The following is a 21,246-nucleotide window of genomic DNA, read 5'->3' as shown; positions in this document are numbered from 1 at the left end:
ACAGTACAACACAACACAACACAACACAACACTCTAAAATCATTCATTATACAATTCAACCAGAGTGTTGTAGCAGGAGATTCCCCCCCCCTCATGACATCGTGTTGCACAAGCACCGTCTCTCCACCCCCGCGCCACTGCCTCTCATAGGATGATCCCGACGGGAACCCCTTCGACTTTCATTGAGATGGAACCCCAAGGAGCCGCACGCGACCCGGATCTTAGGTATGGCACATCAGACTTTTACTAAGCTTGTGCGGAGAAAAGGATTGTGCGGTGTCCTCCCTCACAATCTTATCTCTGAAGGGGGGAACTGTAGCAGGAGATCCCCCCCCTTCATGACATCGTGTTGCACAAGCACTACACACACGCACATACCATTCCCCAAGCCTGGAGATGTCCCTTCTAGAGGGGCATCACCCCAAAGAGCGATAGCCTTCTGTAAATAAGGAAGCGCTAACCCCTTTATTTCTATGAATTTTCTTACAATGCTCCACTTCGCCCTATCCTTATCATGAGTAGACCGGCCGCCCAAACTCTGGGTCAGTAGGCTGCCGTTTCAGCCAATCAGCGTTACCGAACAGCGTCTCAGGGTCAGGGGCCAGTCTGGGCCAAAACGGCCCTCAGCTGTCCCCACCACAGAGTCCCTGGCTCTCGTCTATATTATTGCACTTTATGTGTTGTTTATGTGCAAGATAAACATTTGATATTGTGATAAGACTATATAGAAGAGTATTGTTTATGTGACTGCACACCCAGTTACGTCTTGTGTGTTTGTCCATTCCAGGAACAGCATTCCTGACCCAGATTTTCACAGGAAGTCCCTAAGATGATTCCCCTTTCAAACAGGATACGTGAATCTAAGCCAGTAGGGTACTCCTCTCTGGCAGACGGACAACCCCGTCCCCAAAGCCCCTCCCTCCCCCACTTCCCCATGGGGGTCCCCCACACCTCCCACCACTCACTAGGATGGCTTTGGTCGCCTCCTGCTTGGAGCAGTTCTGGGTTCAGAGCCCCCTGAGCTGAGCTGCCTGGCCGTTCTGAATCACCTCCGGCAGGTACAGCTGATCTTCCTCCAGCAGCTGAAAGGCAAAAGTCAGGCTGTCAGTTCCTCACGAAGGGAGGGCTTCTCCACCTCCCAGAGTGCAGAGTGGGGGGCAAGGAGGGCAGGTCTGAGTCCCTGCTCTGGTTCTCTCCAATGCTCACCCCTGGGAGAGGGATGTGGAACCGCAGCACATCTGCAAAGAGAAGGATGTGGGGACAGGTGAGTCCGTCCCTGAGCACCTGGCAAGGCTATTCCAAGAGTTTTCTCCTGGATTCCAAGTCCTACTGCTGGGGAGGAGGGACATCCCAACCCTTGGGGACCAATCCTGGCCTCCTTCAACCAGAATGTGGCTCCCCAGGCTATCAAGATGGTCAATATTCGGTTCCACTCCACCCTTTCAAAATTTAAATCTCAAAACAGATCCTAACTTTCAGAGCATGTAAACCACATGAGTGGAAAGACCGCTGCTCCACTCACAGAAATAGGACTATGCTTCCTTCTCCCACCCTTGAAGTAAACGTCTATGTAACGAAACCGAATTGACCAAAGTCTGCCTTCTTCCGTCAACCTCAGCTTCGCTCTTCAAGCCAAAAGACAACACTTCCTGTAGTGATCAGGTGGGATTGCTATGAGGATTTATAACAAATATAGAGTAAGCCTTCTGTGTCAGCAATGAAAGCATTGCGTTGACTGGGTTTAAAGTATTTTCATATGATTCTTGATCAGTCCACTCCTCTGCATCCCTGTTCCATTTCTCTTTCTTCACAAGTCACGTACCCATTGAGACAGGCAGGCGTCCTGGGTCATCAGAGACAGGGGGCAGTTTCTTTGCTGTAGCTTTTCTGATATGTTAATCTTAGGCTGTTAATTTTAGGGCCAGGAAACAGGTCTCACATAAAGGGGATAATGATTGTTGTCCTCCTGGCCATCCTTCTTATCATATGTATTGATTGTTTAGGACCCACTTGGGCAGGGGTACAGACGTTTGGTCTGTAACACGTGGATCATCAGTCTGCGTCTCAGGTGTTCTGTGTTTTAAAGGTCTCTGAGATCTCTTGATGAAGGGAGGGAGATGCTCAGAGTCCAGCCAAGAGCCTCACCCCCAAAAGGATATCTGGGCATTGGCATAGCCAGGGGGGGGCAGCTGCCCCCCTTAATCCATAAAGAAATAATAAGAATCTGAGGTTCTGCCAAGCGAGAGAGGGCTGAGCTGGAGGGACTCGGCTTGGCAAGGGTTAAAGGGAAGTGAGCTGCCTTCCTAGAGAGGCCAGGAAGCAAGGGGGGGCCAGGTCCTCCAGAGCCAAGGCCCCTCCCTCCCCAGTCCTTTCCTGCTTTGTGTCTCTCCTGCAAGGGCTGCATCGCTCTCCCCTCCTGGGATCTGGTGAGTCTCCTCTCTCTCTGGGATCTGGTGGGGGTCCCAGGGCTGCAGCAGGGGAGGGGGCCTGGGGGGCCTGATCTGCTCCTGCAAGGGGGGGGACCCCAAGTCAGGGAGGAGAGGGTCCTGCCAGGGAGGGGCCAGGTCTGCCGCGCTCTCCTTCCTGCAGATCAGAGGATCCCAAACTCATTTGCCCCCCCCTTTCAGAAAAGATCTCCCTTTTTAAAAGAAAGGAGTCCCTGGGACTTTAACTCTGTGTGACGTCGCTCAGCCTCATTGCACAACAGAGGAAACACCTGCAAATGGTTTTCCAAAACCAGACGAGGAGGTGGACTAGCCCCCCCCCAAAAAAAAAGGGTGGGAGAGAAAGGCCAGGAATAAAGAGAGGGATCCCAGTTTCCCAGAGTCTGGCTGCTGCATTGGGGACCAGTTTCCCAGTGTCTCCCCCAGGGCAGCTCCCCACGGAGGCCACTGCGCAATCCCCTCGCACCCAGAGCAGGGCATCCCAGGACCACATCCTCTCTGTCCCAAAGGGATTGTTGCTGGCAAAGCAGCCGGAAATGGGCGCTGCTCCTCACTGAGCCTCCAGGGACCTTGGGATCAATGGCTGTGTGTGTGTTAAGCTATCTAATTGAATAATAATAATAAAAAACCCGCCTAAATTTCAAGGGAGGTGTCTTTGGCACAACTCACTTGGCACTCAGCAGGTTGTCCCTCAGAGCAAAGAAAAAGGGACCCCACCCAGGAGTCTGTCTGGAGAGCGGCAGAGAGTCCAAGTGCAAAGGATTGTTGCTGGCAAAGCAGCCGGAAATGGGCGCTGCTACTCACTGAGCCTCCAGGGACCTTGGGATCAATGGCTGTGTGTGTGTTAAGCTATCTAATTGAATAATAATAATAATAAACCCGCCTAAATTTCAAGGGAGGTGTCTTTGGCACAACTCACTTGGCACTCAGCAGGTTGTCCCTCAGAGCAAAGAAAAAGGGACCCCACCCAGGAGTCTGTCTGGAGAGCGGCAGAGAGTCCAAGTGCAAAGGATTGTTGCTGGCAAAGCAGCCGGAAATGGGCGCTCCTAGTCCCTGAGCCTCCAAGGACCTTGGCATCAATGGCTGTGTGTGTGAAGCTATCTACCTCTCTTTTAAATCAGAACCAGTGAAGGCGGTGAAGGTCCTTTGTGAGTGTCTGGAAGCGGTTGGAGGATGGATGGCGGCTAACAGATTGAGGTTGAATCCTGACAAGACAGAAGTACTGTTTTTGGGGGACAGGAGGTGAGCAGGTGTGGAGGATTCCCTGGTCCTGAATGGGGCAACTGTGCCCCTGAAGGACCAGGTGCGCAGCCTGGGAGTCATTTTGGACTCACAGCTGTCCATGGAGGCACAGGTTAACTCTGTGTCCAGGGCAGCTGTCTACCAGCTCCACCTGGTACGCAGGCTAAGACCCTACCTGCCCGCGGACTGTCTCGCCAGAGTGGTGCATGCTCTAGTTATCTCACGCTTGGACTACTGCAACACGCTCTACGTGGGGCTACCTTTGAAGGTGACCCGGAAACTACAACTAATCCAGAATGCGGCAGCTAGACTGGTGACTGGGAGCGGCCGCCGAGACCATATAACACTGGTCTTGAAAGACCTACATTGGCTCCCAGTACGTTTCCGAGCACAATTCAAAGTGTTGGTGCTGACCTTTAAAGCCCTAAATGGCCTCTGTCCAGTATATCTGAAGGAGCGTCTCCTCCCCCATCGTTCTGCCCGGACACTGAGGTCCAGCTCCGAGGGCCTTCTGGCGGTTCCCTCACTGCGAGAGGCCAAGTTACAGGGAACCAGGCAGAGGGCCTTCTCGGTAGTGGCGCCCGCCCTGTGGAACGCCCTCCCATCAGATGTCAAAGCGATAAACAACTACCTGACATTCAGAAGACATCTGAAGGCAGCCCTGTTCAGGGAAGTTTTTAATATGTGACATTTTAGTGTATCTTTCATCTTTGTTGGAAGCCGCCCAGAGTGGCTGGGGAAACCCAGCCAGATGGGCGGGGTACAAATAATAAATTATTATTATTATTATTACTAATACTAAATTACCCACCTAAATTTCAAGGGAGGTGTCTTTGGCCACATCCACTTGGCCCTCAGGGGTTGGCCAGATACATTCCTGGCCCTCGGAGCAAAGAAAAAGGGACCCCACCCCAGGAGTCTGTCTGGAGAGCGGCAGAGAGTCCAAGTGCAAGAAAAGGAGACAGAAGCAGGGGAGTGGGGGTGGGGGGAGAACAACTCCTGAGGACCCCCAGGTGAGGACCCCCACTAGAGCCAAGCATCCATTATTCACAAGATGCAAATGACTCTCTTGTCTGTCAGTTCTGACTTCATGCATTGACTGGAAGGCAGCAGAAACCAGACTGATTCACCTCACATTAATCCGTTCAGTTGCCTCCACATTTTGCATTGCTAGAAGGCTAGAGACATATTTCTTCTCCTACTCTTCTTTCCCCCCCAAAAAGATAGCTCATGGACTGGAATGCGGTGCAGTCCAGCCCTAGTTCCCAGCAAGACGCATCCATGCTTGCTCAGGGAATCTTTTTCTTCTACTGACCTACAAATTCTGTAACAGAACAATGTATTTGCTTTGTAGGATTTGCTAGAGCTTCTCATTCAGACAGACAGAACTTGGCAGAAGACCAAAAGGTTCCTTCCGATCTCTCACAGGCTTCCTGAGAGCACAGATGGATGAGCAAGACTCAGCTGGCCCTGAAGCAGGAAGAGGCCATGACATCCAAACTGGGAGCAGTGGGGGGTTCTGGGAAAATTTTGTGCAGAAGATCCTGGGTGAGGAGGACACCCTCCGCTCAGAGGTGCAGAGCCAGCAGGTGAGGCGGTTCTGCTTCCAGGAGGCCAAAGGACCCCGAGAGGTTTGCAGCCGACTCTACCACCTTGGCCGTCAGTGGCTGAAGCCAGAAAGGCACACGAAAGCTGAGATGCTGGACCTGGTGATCTTGGAGCAGTTCCTGGCTGTCCTTCCACCAGAGATGGAGAGCTGGGTGAGGGAATGCGGAGCGGAGACCAGTTCGCAGGCGGTGGCCCTGGCCGAAGGTTTCCTCCTGAGTCAGGCAGAGGAGAGAAAGCAGGTGAGAGAGACTTTCCTCTGGATACTCCCAAGGAGCTCCAAACAGGACAGAGAACATCCCATAATGCTCTACTGTTGGCCCATCCGTTTTCTGGGAAGGCATCCATGGAATGAGATGTAACAGCCTGAATAATTTTGTCTTTGTCATTCTTTTACTAATATTTCTCCCCATTCTCTGTTTTGAATCCTTGTTTCTTTTTCAGGGAACGGAACTCTTTGCAGAAATGGACCTGGATTCCTGTGAGGCAGAGAGGCCTCCGTTGGACACCAGAGAGCGGCCACTGGGTAAGGAGGAAGGTGGCTCTTCTCCATTTGGTCTTGTTCTGTTGGTTTTCCAGCTCATCTGAGGGTTCCTTGTCACGGCTAAAAATTGGCAGCTGTTTCTTTAATGCTTAAAAAGCTGGGTCAGCATGAGTCAGCGGCCTGCACCGGGTTGTATATATAGAGTGAGAAATGTTAGTTTGGTTTGGGTTGGTTGGTTGGTGAAACCTGGTAGTGTTGATGTGTGTGTGAGATTTTGACCAGCTTCGGCCCATCTGAAGCTGATACAGGCTTTTCTTATCTTGAGCCCAAGCAGAGTAGTCCAGACAGCAGAAGGATAAGCAGTATGTGCCACATTCTCAACTTTATTTCCACTCTGTGCTGAGAGAATACAAACATGCATCTTGCCTCTGTGAGAGCAGAGAAGCAACCTGTCTCTCTAACAAAGAAACCGAGAGAAGAGTGAAAAACAGCAAACCAGTGTACGTCACATCCAGTCTCCCATTCCTGTGGGAATCCAACAGTAACTTGGACTGTGGAATGCAAAACAATGTCTTGTGATATGCATTCGCTGCTCAGTGAGGAAGCAGAAACCAACAGTGTGTACAGTTGGTCAGTCGCTTTTGTGTACAGTTGGTCAGTCACTTTTGCAGAAAGGCTTTTAAGAATAAAAGCGGAAAGTACTCTGCAAGGATACTCTTCTCGTGGACTCTTTATGTCAACAAGGGTCCGAGGACCAGGCTGAGGCAACAAAGGGAGGTCAGAACCCTTCTTTTTTTTTTACAAACACTGACAGGTTATGGGCCCAGTGTTTCTGAGCTTGTGCAGAGTGCAAAACGACTGACAGCATCTGAGCAGGGAGCTGGTGAGTCCTGGTGGTGTATGGAGCCAGTGGCTGTGCGTTGGAGCAGTTGGTGGCAAGCTGTAACTGTCTGCAGTGACGCTGGGGCAGCTAGGATCTGAGGATCAGGAAAGCACTCAGCATCGGCTACTGGAACAGTCTGAACTCCTAGAGGACCACAGTAGGCGACTCACAGAGCAGCTACACCAGTACTCTGCAGGGATACTCTTCTCGGGGACTCTTTTATGCCAACAGAACCTTTTTTTTTTTACCAAACACTGATATTCTTTTCATCTTGTTTTGCGGGGAGACAGTTGGAAGCAAGGGTCCAGAGGAGGGGAGATGGGTTTTTGCACATCTAACATATGAAATGGGCACAAACCTCCAAATGCTCTCAGCAAGTAAGGCTTTCTGAAAGGCCCATCTGTTGTTAGAGATGCCCTGTTTCCCCTGTGAGAGAAGCAGGCACTCCTGGCGTCCTGTTTACATTTTTTCTCTTGCAGGTGACAGAATGATGCCAGCAAGACCTCCTGATCCGCCTTCTCATGGGGGCAGAAGGGAAGCAGCGGCTGTGGAACCAGATCAGGTCAGGGGAAGCTGCCTTGTGGGGACAGAGGCTGAGGGATGGAGCAATATCATGGACTGGTTGGGCACAGAGGAATGGTGGGAGGAAGCAGCCAGGGAACCAGGAAGGGAAGATGGCTCAGAGCCGAAGGAGTGGAAGTGGAGGAAGGATGAGTGATCAGAGGGAGAAGCCTGGGAAAAGGAGATGTCAGAAGCTAAAGGGGGAACAGGGCTTAGTGAGCTGGGAGACTCTGTGGCAGAATGCAGTGCAGAATCAGAGGCAGAAGAGGAAGGAGGCGAGTGGGAGAGGGAAGTCGAGAGGCAGAGGTGAGTCAGGAGAAGGAGGAGCCATCGGTGGCTCCCTCTCCTTCTGCCAGAAGCCACCCTCCCTGCTTGTCTCTCAGAGCCAGGAAACCCCCTGCGTTGCAGGAATCTCTGCTAGATTATGCAAACTGACAGACCCTCTGGGAATGAGCTGCTGTTCTCATGAGGCCCGAAACTCAGCCAAGTCTGTGAATATCGTGTTCTTGCTAAGAAAGTGTGAACTCCAGCTGTGTACTGTGGGATTTCCTACCCATAGAACTCTGACACCAGCCTTCTGAATTTCGCCAGTAGGATTCATCTGTAGTTGCAGTTTTCATGGAATCCTAGAGTTGAAAGGGACCCCAAGGGTCATCAAGTCCAACCCCCTGCGTTGCTAGATCATCCAAGACAGATGGCCATCCAAAATTGTTGTTGTTGTTTAGTCGTTTAGTCGTGTCCGACTCTTCGTGACCCCATGGACCAGAGCACGCCACGCACTCCTGTCTTCCACTGCCTCCCACAGTTTGGTCAGACTCATGTTTGTAGCTTCGAGAACACTGTCCAACCATCTCATTCTCTGTCGTCCCCTTCTCCTTGTACCCTCCATCTTTCCCAACAACAGGGTCTTTTCCAGGGAGTCTTCTCTTCTCATGAGGTGGCCAAAGTATTGGAGCCTCAACTTCACAATCTGTCCTTCCGGTGAGCACTCAGGGCTGATTTCCTTAAGAATGGATACGTTTGATCTTCTTGCAGTCCATGGGACTCTCAAGAGTCTCCTCCAGCACCATAACTCAAAAGCATCAATTCTTTGGCGATCAGCCTTCTTTATGGTCCGGCTCTCACTTCCATACATCACTACTGGGAAGACCGTGGCTTTAACTCTACGGACCTTTGTTGTTAAGGTGATGTCTCTGCTTTTTAAGATGCTGTCTAGGTATGCCACCACCTTTCTCCCAAGGAGCAGGCGTCTTTTAATTTTGTGACTGCTGTCACCATCTGCAGTGATCATGGAGCCCAAGAAAGTAAAAGCTCTTACTGCTTCCATTTCTTCCCCTTCTATTTGCCAGGAGGTGATGGGACCAGTGGCCATGATATTCGCTTTTCTGATGTTGACCTTCAGACCATATTTTGTGCTCTCCTCTTTCACCCTCATTAAAAGGTTCTTTAATTCCTCCTCACTTTCTGCCATCAAGGTTGTGTCATCTGTATATCTGAGGTTGTTGATATTTCTTCCGGCGATCTTAATTCCGGCTTGGGATTCATCCAGCCCAGCCTTTCGCATGATGAATTCTGCATATAAGTTAAATAAGCAGGGGGACAATATACAGCCTTGTCGTACTCCTTTCCCAATTTTGAACCAATCAGTTGTTCCATATCCAGTTCTAACTGTAGATGAGGTGATCAGGCACTCCCATTTCTTTAAGAACTTGCCATAGTTTGCTGTGGTCGACACAGTCAAAGGCTTTTGCATAGTCAATGAAGCAGAAGTAGATGTCTTTCTGGAACTCTCTAGCTTTCTCCATAATCCAGCGCATGTTTGCAATTTGGTCTCTGGTTCCTCTGCCTCTTCTAAATCCAGCTTGCACTTCTGGGAGTTCTCGGTCCACATACTGATTAAGCCTGCCTTGTAGAATTTTAAGCATAACCTTGCTAGCGTGTGAAATGAGTGCAATTGTGCGGTAGTTGGAGCATTCTTTGGCACTGCCCTTCTTTGGGATTGGGATGTAGACTGATCTTCTCCAATCCTCTGGCCACTGCTGAGTTTTCCAAATTTGCTGGCATATGGAGCGTAGCACCTTAACAGCAACATCTTTTAAAAATTTAAATAGTTCAGCTGGAATATCATCACTTCCACTGGCCTTGTTATTAGCAGTGCTTTCTAAGGCCCATTTGACTTCACTCTCCAGGATGTCTGGCTCAAGATCAGCAACCACACTACCTGGGGTATACGAGACATCCATTTCTTTCTGGTATAGTTCCTCTGTGTATTCTTGCCACCTCTTCTTGATGTCTTCTGCTTCTGATAGGTCCTTTCCACTTTTGTCTTTTATTATGGTAATCTTTGTACGAAATGTTCCTTTCATATCTCCAATTTTCTTGAACAGATCTCTGGTTTTTCCCATTCTATTGTTTTCCTCTATTTCTTTGCATTGCTCGTTTAAGAAGGCCTTCTTGTTTCTCCTTGCTATTCTTTGGAAATCTGCATTCAGTTTCCTGTATCTGTCACTATCTCCCTCGCATTTTGCTTGCCTTCTCTCCCCCGCTATTTGTAAGGCCTCGTTGGACAGCCACTTTGCTTTCTTGCATTTCCTTTTCATTGGGATGGTTTTAGTTGCTGCCTCTTGTATAATGTTATGAGCCTCCATCCATAGTTCTTCAGGTACTCTATCCACCAAATCTAAATCCTTAAACCTGTTCCTCAATTCCACTATGTATTCATAAGGGATTTGGGATTTGATTTAGATTGTATCTTACCGGCCCAGTGGTTTTTCCTACTTCCTTCAGTTTAAGCTTGAATTTTGCTATAAGAAGCTGATGATCTGAGCCACAGTCAGCTCCAGGTCTTGTTTTTGCTGACTGTATAGAGCTTCTCCATCTTTGGCTGCAGAGAATATAATCAATCTGATTTTGATGCTGCCCATCTGGTGATGTCCATGTGTAGAGTAGTCTGTTGTGTTGTTGGAAAAGAGTGTTTGTGATGACCAGCTTGTTCTCTTGGCAGAACTCTGTTAGCCTTTGCCCTGCTTCGTTTTGAACTCCAAGGCCAAACTTGCCAGTTGTTCCTTTTATCTCTTGACTCCCTACTTTAGCATTCCAATCCCCTATAATGAGAAGAACATCCCTCTTTGGTGTCATTTCTATAAGGTGTTTTAAGTCTTCATAGAATTGGTCATTTTCAGTTTCTTCAGCACCAGTGGTTGGTGCATAAACTTGGATTACTGTGATGTTAAAAGGTCTGCCTTGTATTCGTATCGAGATCATTCTATCATTTTTGAGATTGCATCCTAGTACAGCTTTTGCCACTCTTTTGTTGACTCTAAGGGCCACTCCATTTCTTTTACAGGATTCTTGCCCACAGTAGTAGATGTGATGGTCATCCGAACTGAATTCGCCCATTCCCATCCATTTTAGTTCACTGATGCCCAGGATGTCAATATTTATTCTTGCCATCTCATTTTTGACCACATCCAACTTACCAAGGTTCATGGTTCTTACATTCCAGATTCCTATGCAAGATTTTTCTTTACAGCATTGGACTTTCCTTTCGCTTCCAGGCATATCCGCAACTGAGCGTCCTTTCGGCTTTGGCCCAGCCTCTTCATCAGCTCTGAATCTACTTGTACTTGTCCTCCGCTCTTCCTCAGTAGCATGTTGGACGCCTTCCGACCTGAGGGGCTCATCTTCCAGCGTCATAACTTTTATATGCCTGTTGTCTTTGTCCATGGAGTTTTCTTGGCAGGGATACTGGAGTGGCTTACCGGTTCCTGCTCCAGGTGGATCACGTTTGGTCAAAACTCTCCACTATGACCTGTCCATCTTGGGTGGCCCTGCACCGCATAGCTCATAGCTTTTCTGAGTTATTCAAGCCCCTTCGCCATTGCAAGGCAGTGATCCATGAAGGGGCCATCCAAAATAGGCTTATCTTATTTCTAGACTGATCACTGAATGCAAAAATTGGTTTCTAAGCAGTGGACAAATGAGAACAAATAGTGGCCTGGATTCACCTAACCAGCGCCATCCGCTGGAAAATGGAGCCTGCCCCCATTCCTCCCCTCCCCCTCTCCATGCCCCCATGAACCCCTTGAATTTGGCCCTAGGGCATTGGGAGGGAACCTTCCCAGAACAACTCACAAGGAGAGGAGAAAGTAGATCCTTCCATCGGGGAAACTGGAGTGCTTGCGTAGGCAGAGTGACTTGAAAACCACAAGGTGGAGTACCACCTATTTGCACAAAGACGGATACCCATAATTAAAAGGCAGAATAAAATAAGCATCCATAAATAAAATGTGCAGCTAGCAATCCTATTGAAGCAACACCGCAACCCAGCCAGATGGGCGGGGTATAAATAATAAATTATTATTATTATTATTATTATTATTATTATTATTATTATTTACAGGAAGGAAACAACAGAGCATTGTGTAGCAGATCATATTTCTGCTGTCTCAGAGGAGGACATTTCCCTTTATCTTTTAGGGTCCAGTCTGCTTTGAAGATGTCACCATTCGTTTCACGGACGAGGAGTGGGCGTTCCTGGATCCTGACCAGAGAGCTCTGCATAAGGACGTCATGGAGGAGACTCGTGGGATCGTGGCCTCTCTTGGTAAGGCTCCCTGTGGGATCATCATATCAGCCTGGAAATTCAAAACATACCTCTATGGAACCAACCTCATATATTTTCACAGAGCTCAACAGTGCCCCCTGCAACACCTGGGAACCTAACACCCCCACAATAAACAGTAACTTACAGTTTTTTCTTTGAACAATCTTCCTCAAATTACTCCTTTTTCTACCACGATCAGGCTGGTCTGAACTGCCCAGGCCATCTTCAATGTCAGCTTCAGAATTGTTAGGAAAGATAAGTTGTGAGCTTTAGAGCTTACAGGGTTAACAGCCCAGAGTGTCCTGCATCTGGGGAGGAGCTTTCTCAACATCCAGGAAAGCTGTTTCTTCGTTCTTTCTGACTTTCGTTTTCTGCTGAGACATGGAAGACGCAACGTCTGCATCTTCCGATGGTTTATCTTGCTGTACATGCAATAAAGCTTTGTAATTTAGAGGAACAGCAGTGTATTGGACTCTGAGTTCTGCAAGCTCACACACACAAGCAGCACTCGCTGTGCCGCTCTGCTACAAGTCCAGGAAATGTGGAGCTTCAGGTTTTCTGTTTTTGTTTTTGCTCCTGTCAGTCTTGTGTTGACCAAAGAAATGACTGACAATGGAGATGGAAGGGATGCTATGGTTGGGCCAAACAAAATTCATCCCAGATAGCTGTGGAAACGTTCCGGACACCACATACGTAGCTTCAGGTTTTCTGGTTTTGTATTTGCTCCTGTCAGTCTTGGGTTGATCAAAAACATTAGGAAGAACTTCCTGACAGTAAGAGCTGTTCGACAGTGGAATTTGCTGCCAAGGAGTGTGGTGGAGTCTCCTTCTTTGGAGGTCTTTAAGCAGAGGCTTGACAACCATATGTCAGGAGTGCTCTGATGGTGTTTCCTGCTTGGCAGGGGGTTGGACTCGATGGCCCTTGTGGTCTCTTCCAACTCTATGATTCTATGAAAGAAATGACTGACAATGGAGATGGAGGGGATGCCATGGTTGGGCCAAACAAAATTCATCCCAGAGAAGAGCTAGACTTATTGAATCTCAGGTAGTAGTAGCAGTGATGATGATGATGATGATGATGGTGATGATGGTTTACAAACTTAATCTTTTCCAGAACAGGACTGCTCTTAAATCAATGTAACCCTCTAGTAATAATAATATTTTTTATTTATACCCTGCCCATTTGGCTGGGTTGCCCAAGCCACTCTGGGCGGCTTCCAACACATATATAAACATGAAACATAAATAATAGTCTGATCCCATATAAGTAGAACATTAACTTTAAAGTGAACTTCTCCTAGTGGCCAAAATTGTGGAAACCTTTTGTGAAAAGTGTATTTCTGAGGTTTGATGGCTCATAACACCACTTTTGTGTGGAGTAATACCATAAAATTATATATCAATGAAGGATAATCTAATGAAGAATGTAATGAAAGAACTTTTATGAAGGAGTATTTATTAGAACAGCAGTCATAACCATTGGCAACCTTTAGCTTTAATTACGGCCTTACAATGCCTTCCCATGATATGAACCAAGTTTTTAGTACTGCAGCTGTAATAAAGTGAAACCAAGATTAAATTATTGCCTCTGTTAATTGGACTTTATTGCTGGGTTGCTTCTGACTAACAAGTTTCTTTAGTCGGCTCCATAGATTTCTGATTGGGTTAAAGTTTGGGCTATTCCCAGGCCATTCCGGCAGTGAAATATCTTTATCTTGAAAGCACCTTTTGCACACAGCAGCAACATGACATGGAGCGGAATCCTGTTGAAGTATAAAATAGAATATATATATATGTGTGTGTGTGTGTGTGTAATGTTTCCAAGGGGTTGCTCGAGAGCAAGCAGGCAAATATCTCCCTGCTTAGCTGTGAAGCCTTGCTTTTGCTGCCAAAATAAACCTTACCTGTTCAGAGCGCCACTCTCCGTGGCTGACTCAGTCATTGGCAGAATCCGTGAGTGGGCGGTTCCTAAACTTTCCCCAGCAAAGCAGCTTCTTGACTCCCAGTCTGCGCCTCCCCTCTCTGCGCAGATGCTTTCTGCGCAAGGAGGGTGTGGGTAACAGAGGACCCCTCTCCTCCCCGCTTTGCCCAGGCAAGTTAGAATCATAGAATAGAATCATAGAATCATAGAGTTGGAAGAGACCACAAGGGCCATCGAGTCCAACCCCCTGCCAAGCAGGAAACACCATCAGAGCACTCCTGACATATGGTTGTCAAGCCTCTGCTTAAAGACCTCCAAAGAAGGAGACTCCACCACACTCCTTGGCAGCAAATTCCACTGTCGAACAGCTCTTACTGTCAGGAAGTTCTTCCTAATGTTTAGGTGGAATCTTCTTTCTTGTAGTTTGGATCCATTGCTCCATGTCCGCTTCTCTGGAGCAGCAGAAAAAAACCTTTCTCCCTCCTCTATGTGACATCCTTTTATATATTTGAACATGGCTATCATATCACCCCTTAACCTCCTCTTCTCCAGGCTAAACATGCCCAGCTCCCTTAACCGTTCATCATAAGGCATCGTTTCCAGGCCTTTGACCATTTTGGTTGCCCTCCTCTGGACACGTTCCAGTTTGTCAGTGTCCTTCTTGAATTGTGGTGCCCAAAACTAGATAAGTACTCCAGGTGTGGTCTGACCAGAGCAGAATACAGTGGCACTATTACTTCCCTTCATCTAGATGCTATACTCCAGTGTTTCCCAACCACTGTTCCGCGGCACACTAGTGTGCCGCGAGATGTTGCCTGGTGTGCCGCGGGAAAAATTAAAAAATTTGAAAGGTTTTTTTTAAAGTGAAATTTTCGATTAGGGCGCCGTCACTAGATGACCCCTGGGGTTCCCTCCCTCCCTCCCGCTCTGCGCCTCCCTCCTCCTCCTCCTCCTCCGGGGAGGCCCTTCCTGGCTCTCGGCCAAGGCTTGGCGGCTACCACTCACTCACTCGCTCGCCCACCCGTCCCTCCATCCCTGCACCCGGCCTCTCCCCCTCTGTCCCCGGCGCGGGGGCTGCCGGGATCCGTAGACCCCTCGCCCTTGGGCTCCGCGCCCGCGCGGGGTGCGCAAACTACGTTTCCCAGCGTGGCCTGGCGGGCCGGGCGTTTTGTTTGAAGCACTCTTCTCCCGGCCATGGAATGAGCGCAGCGGCGGCGGCCGGGCGGGCAGGGGCTCTTCCGCGCAGACCCCGCGCAGCCTGCCTGCGCCCCCGCGGAGATCAGGCGGCAGGATGGAGCCCGGGGATCCCCGCGGAGGCGGAGCGGCGGAGGCTGCCCCCCAGGTAGGGCTGCGTCGGGGGTGTGTGTTATTTTTGCAATGCTGCATCCGCGCCGGAGGGGACGCATCGGACCGCGGGGAGACCCCTTGGTGGGCGTGCAAGGCAATGCATGCGTGCAGGCGTTGCATGGAGTGCAGTGCAATGCAATGGCAACGCGGCGCCCTGCATGCATGCATGCAACTTCCACCGGCGCTCCGGACTTGGCAGGTGAGGGGGGTCCCCAGTGGGCGGCAGAGAGAGCCGGGAGGGCGAAGGGGAGCCGGGGGGAGCAGCGCTGCTCCCCGAGCCGAGCCCGGGGGGAAACTTCGGCGTCGTTGCGCCGGGTGTTGGAAGCGGAGGCTGGCGGGGGCCCCTCACCTGCAAAACCTGGTCGCCTCTCATATATTTCGTGCATTGCATTCATCGCCCGCTTTCTCCTCCAAGGAGCTCCTAGGGGCGCGCGTGGTTCTCCCCGTGTTATCCTCGCAACAACAGCCCTGCAAGGTGGGTCAGGCGAGTGGCCCAAGGGAGCACCCAGGGATTGTCCTGGCCAGGTGGGGTGATTTGAACCCTGCTCTCTGCCTGGTCTTCGTCCTCATTTAGCCCCCACATGTGCATGACTGTGCATGACTGAGGTTTTCCCCCCTCGTCTTGGCTATGGTGTGAGTCTGTGCTGTTAATTAATGGGGTTCTGCCTTCGGAGAAGATGAGCCAGTCCTCAAGGAGGTGATTATGTAATTTGCTAGCAATTCATGTCCCTCCCGGCGTGACGCTGCGCGCTGACGTCACGGGGCTGTAATGGTGGTGTGCCTCGAGATTTTTTTCATGAAACAAGTGTGCCTTTGCCCCAAAAAGGTTGGGAAACACTGCTATACTCCTATTGATGCAGCCCAGAATTGCATTGGCTTTTTTAGCTGCCGCGTCACACTGTTGGCTCATGTCAAGTTTGTGGTCAACCAAGACTCCTAGATCCTTTTCACATGTACTGCTCTCAAGCCAGGTGTCCCCCATCTTGTATTTGTGCCTCTCATTTTTTTTGCCCAAGTGCAATACTTTACATTTCTCCCTGTTAAAATTCATCTTGTTTGTTTTTGCCCAGTTCTCTAATCTGTCAAGGTCGTTTTGAAGTGTGATCCTATCCTCTGGGGTGTTAGCCACCCCTCCCAATTTGGTGTCATCTGCAAATTTGATCAGGATGCCCTTGAGTCCATCATCCAAGTCGTTGATAAAGATGTTGAATAAGACCGGGCCCAAGACAGAACCCTGTGGCACCCCACTAGTCACTCTTCTCCAGGATGAAGAGGAACCATTGATGAGCACCCTTTGGATTCGGTCAGTCAGCCAGTTACAAATCCACTGAGTTTTAGCATAGTCAAGACCGCATTTTACCAGCTTCTTTACAAGAATATCATGGGGCACCTTGTCAAATGCCTTGCTGAAATCAAGGTAGGCTACATCCACTACGTTCCCTTCATCTACCAGGCTTGTAATTCTGTCAAAAAACGAGATCAGGTTAGTCTGACATGACCTATTTTTCAGAAATCCATGCTGACTATTGGTGATCACAGCATTCCTTTCTAGGTGCTCACAGACTGTTTGCTTAATGATCTGCTCCAGAATCTTCCCTGCTATTGATGTCAGACTGACTGGGCGGTAATTATTTGGGTCCTCTCTTTCCCCCTTTTTGAAAATAGGGACAACATTTGCCCTCCTCCAGTCTGCCGGGACTTCGCCTGTTCTCCAGGAATTCTCAAAGATGACTGCCAGTGGTTCTGAGATCACATCTGCCAGTTCTTTTAATATTCTTGGATGCAGTTCATCTGGCCCTGGAGACTTGAATACATCTAAACTAGCCAAATATTCTTGTACTATCTCCTTAGTTATTCTGGGCTGTATTTCCTTTGCTGAATCATTTGCTCCAAATTCTTCAGGTCGGGCATTGTTTTCTTTATCGGAGAAGACTGAGGCAAAGAAGGCATTGAGGAGTTCAGCCCTTTCTGTGTCCCCTGTTTGCATTTCACCATCTTCTCCTCTGAGTGACCCCACTGTTTCTTTGTTCTTCCTTTTGCTACTAACATACCCATAAAAGCCTTTTTTGTTGCTTTTAACCTCTCTAGCAAGCCTGAGTTCATTCTGTGCTTTAGCTTTTCTGACTTTGTGTCTACACGTGCTGGCTATTTGTTTGAATTCCTCTTTGGTGGTTTCCCCCCTTTTCCATTTTTTGTACACATCCTTTTTTAATCTTAACTCAGTTAAAAGTTCTTTAGATAGCCACCCTGGCTTCTTTAGGCACCTTCCATGTTTCCGTCTCATTGGTATTGCCTGACGTTGTGCTTTTACTATCTCCCTCTTAACAAATTCCCAGCCATCATGAACTCCCTTTCCTTTTAGTATTGTTGTCCATGGGATCTCACCCAGCACTTCCCTAAGTTTTATGAAGTCGGCTTTCTTAAAGTCAAGAAATTGAGTCCTAGTATGCTTGGCTGCTCCTTTCCGCTGTATAGTAAACTTCAGAAGAGCATGATCACTCGCGCCTAATGATCCATCCACTTCTAACCCACTAACCAGATCATCAACATTGGTTAGGACCAGATCTAAAATGGCTGTTCCTCTTGTTGCTTCTCCCACTTTCTGGACAATGAAGTTGTCTGCAAGGCCAGTGAGGAATCTGTTTGACCTTATGCTCTTGGCTGAGTTTGATGTCCAACAAATATCCGGGTAATTGAATTCCCCCATTACTACTATCTCCCTTCCTTTTGCATGCTTGGCCATCTGTTCCAGGAAGGCATCATCTTCGCAAGTTGTCCTGGCACTGTCTTGCCTCTTCCGACTCCTGCAGCGCCACTCCACTTGAGGCATCTTTATTCTCCTCCCTTGAAGAGGAGCTGCTTCCCACGATCCCTGGAGGCTCTCTGTAATCCATTCGGCTTTTCCTCTCTCCCTCCTGAACCGAGGGCAGTTCCCTGACAATGTGCTTCAGCATCTGGGAAAAGATCACCTGAGGAACGCTTCAGTTTGCGCGCAAGTCTTTCATTTATGCATTTTAGGGCATTTACATCCCCATTAATGATGTAAATTTTGCCCACACTTTTTGCTGCCATACAACCCCAGATCAACACAATATCTGAGTGTTTCATGGTCGGTGTAATGCAAGTGGATGTAAATCTTATCTGATTCTTCTCCTCGTGTATGTTATGCCATCACTACCAAGCAAGGAGATTTGGGTCTCATTGCTCCAAATAACACTGTTCCATTGTTCTGCTGTCCAGTTAACATGGGTTTAATCTTTTCAACCTTTGCTTGTGAGATGAAAATGGCTTATTCCTTAGAATTATAACATTTTGACCAGTCCTTGCACTCAACTTCACATTAAATTGCGCCATGTCATCTTGTATACACCCAGATGATTTTCTTCTGTCATGTAGGGACAGTCTCTCCACTCGTCCATCGTCACTTGCCTTTGTGCACCTTTCCCTGCCTTTACCGGTCTAATTTTATAGTGACTGAGTCTCCTGATACCTCTTCAAAAATATATAATGGCCAGCTCTGGTTAAGTTTTTCCTAATCTTTCATCAGTTTCTTCATAACTGTAGCATTGTTCATTAAACAGTCCAATTTTACATCGCTTTCTGGATGACCAGTCAACTCTTTGTGCCATTTCTATAATTTTATTATGTTTTACAAGAACACAAAAAAACCAACCACAAAAAGACACAGAGTCAACCTAAGCAAGTTGTGCTTCCTTTTTCTGGTTGTTTGGCTATAACATTAGATAGAATATGGGTAAATGAACAATTTCCGTTGATACATAATTGTATGATATTACTCCAAAAGAAGCAGTTTTATGAGCCATCAAACCTCTGAAATACACTTTTCTGCAAAAGTCTTCCACAATTTTGGCCACTACTCTATAGCAAACAAAGCAGCAGTCAACAACTCAACAAAATCTGATAATAAATATGTTGGTTATTGACAAACAACAAAGGTAAGAAACACACACTGAACTCCCTTAATTTCTTCTCCATTTGTTCTTGAGGCTCTAATCCCTTTTTGTCTCCTTTGCAGATTGTGATGAAATCAAGAACAAAGGTGACCACGATAAAATCCCCAGAGAGGAGGAGCCACGTGAAAATTTGGAGTGTGGAAAGAGCTTCAGTAGGAGCCCCTCTCTCACTAGGCATCAAAGAATTCATACAGGGGAGAAACCCTATCAGTGCGTGGAATGTGGAAAGAGCTTCAGGAAGAGCTCCCATCTCACTTCCCATCAGAGAATTCACACAGGGGAGAAACCCTATCAGTGTGTGGAATGTGGAAAGCGTTTTAGTGTGAGCTCCTCTCTCACTAAGCACCAGCGAATTCATACAGGGGAGAAGCCCTATCAGTGTGTGGAATGTGGAAAGCGTTTTAGTGTGAGCTCCTCTCTCACTAAGCACCAGAGAAGACATACAGGGGAGAAGCCCTATCAGTGTGTGGAATGTGGAAAAAGCTTCAGTCAGAGCTACAATCTCACTTTGCATCAAAGAATTCATACAGGGAAGAAACCCTATCAGTGTGTGGAATGTGGAAAGAGTTTCAGTAAGAGCTCCAAACTCACTTCCCATCAAAGAATTCATACTGGGAAGAAACCCTGTCAGTGTGTGGAATGTGGAAAGAGCTTCACTTATAGCTCCAAACTCACTTCCCATCAAAGAATTCATACAGGGGAGAAACCCTATCAGTGTGTGGAATGTGGAAAGAGCTTCAGTCAGAGCTCCTCTCTCACTTCCCATCAAAGAATTCATACTGGGGAGAAACCCTATCAGTGTGTGGAATGTGGAAAGAGCTTCACTGAAAGCTCCTCTCTCACTTCCCATCAAAGAATTCATACAGGGGAGAAACCCTATCAGTGTGTGGAATGTGGAAAGAGCTTCAGTCAGAGCTCCTATCTCAGTTCGCATCAAAGAATTCATACTGGGGAGAAACCCTATCAATGTGTGGAATGTGGAAAGAGCTTCACTGAAAGCTCCTCTCTCACTTCCCATCAAAGAATTCATACAGGGGAGAAACCCTATCAGTGTGTGGAATGTGGAAAGAGCTTCAGTCAGAGCTCCCATCTCACTTTGCATCAAAGAATTCATACTGGGGAGAAACCCTATCAGTGTGTGGAATGTGGAAAGAGCTTCAGTCAGAGCTCCAATCTCACTTTGCACCAAAGAATTCATACAGGGGAGAAACCCTATCAGTGTGTGGAATGTGGAAAGAGCTTCATTCATAGCTCCAAACTCACGTCCCATCAAAGAATTCATACTGGGGAGAAACCCTATCAGTGTGTGGAATGTGGAAAGAGCTTCACTGATAGCTCCTCTCTCACTTCCCATAGAAGAATTCATACAGGGGAGAAACCCTATCAGTGTGTGGAATGTGGAAAGAGCTTCAGTCACAGCCACAATCTCACTTCCCATCAAAGAATTCATACAGGGGAGAAACCCTATCAGTGTGTGGAATGTGGTAAGAGCTTCAGTCAGAGCGCTGATCTCACTTCCCATCAAAGAATTCATACTGGGGAGAAACCCTATCAGTGTGTGGAATGTAGAAAGAGCTTCAGTCACCGCTACAGTCTCACTTACCATCAAAGAATTCATACAGGGGAGAAACCCTATCAGTGTGTGGAATGTGGAAAGAGCTTCACTGAAAACTGCAATCTCACTTCGCATCAAAGAATTCATACAGGGGAGAAACCCTATCAGTGTGTGGAATGTGGAAAGAGCTTCACTCATAGGTCCGATCTCATTTCCCATCAGAGAATTCATACAAGGGAGAAAACATATTAGTGTGTGGAATGTGGAAAGAGCTTCACTGAAAGCTTCTCTCTCACTTCGCATCAAAGAATTCATACAGGGGAGAAACCCTATCAGTGTGTGGAATGTGGAAAGAGCTTCACTGATAGCTCCTCTCTCACTTCGCATCAAAGAATTCATACTGGGGAGAAAACATATTAGTGTGTGGAATGTGGAAAGAGCTTCACTCACAGCTCCAATCTCACTTTCCATCAAAGAATCTATACAAAGGTCGGAAAAACCATTAAACATCTTAGGAACCAGACAAATCTCCACCTTTGGCTGATTAACATCGGTTTTGTGTTTTTATCTTGTGTTTTTGTGGGAGTCAGATAGCCACGGCAGAGGCTTGCAATATTGCAGGGTG

The 21,246-nt window shown here is 47.9% G+C and overlaps 2 protein-coding genes across 2 annotated transcripts in view; both read left to right on the top strand.

The window, feature by feature from the left end:
* Window positions 1-21,246, top strand: part of LOC309530352 (uncharacterized protein) — a 302,362-nt gene that overhangs the window by 62,481 nt on the left and 218,635 nt on the right. The gene's annotated exons all lie outside the window — the stretch shown is intronic.
* Window positions 2,439-20,873, top strand: LOC309531549 (uncharacterized protein; the record flags this gene model as incomplete). Its single annotated transcript, XM_082221140.1, has 6 exons — window positions 2,439-2,453; window positions 5,041-5,533; window positions 5,736-5,817; window positions 7,138-7,220; window positions 11,699-11,825; window positions 19,129-20,873. The coding sequence occupies exons 2-6, from the start codon at window positions 5,132-5,134 to the stop codon at window positions 20,871-20,873; spliced, it is 2,439 nt and encodes an 812-aa protein (XP_082077266.1). The 5' UTR covers window positions 2,439-2,453; window positions 5,041-5,131.

This window comes from Podarcis vaucheri (assembly GCF_965113315.1).
Source record: "Podarcis vaucheri genome assembly, chromosome: 4".
In the NCBI taxonomy this organism is placed as follows: Eukaryota; Metazoa; Chordata; class Lepidosauria; order Squamata; family Lacertidae; genus Podarcis; species Podarcis vaucheri.
Note: the sequence above shows the minus strand (reverse complement) of the source record. Positions and strands in the feature narration are given on the sequence as shown.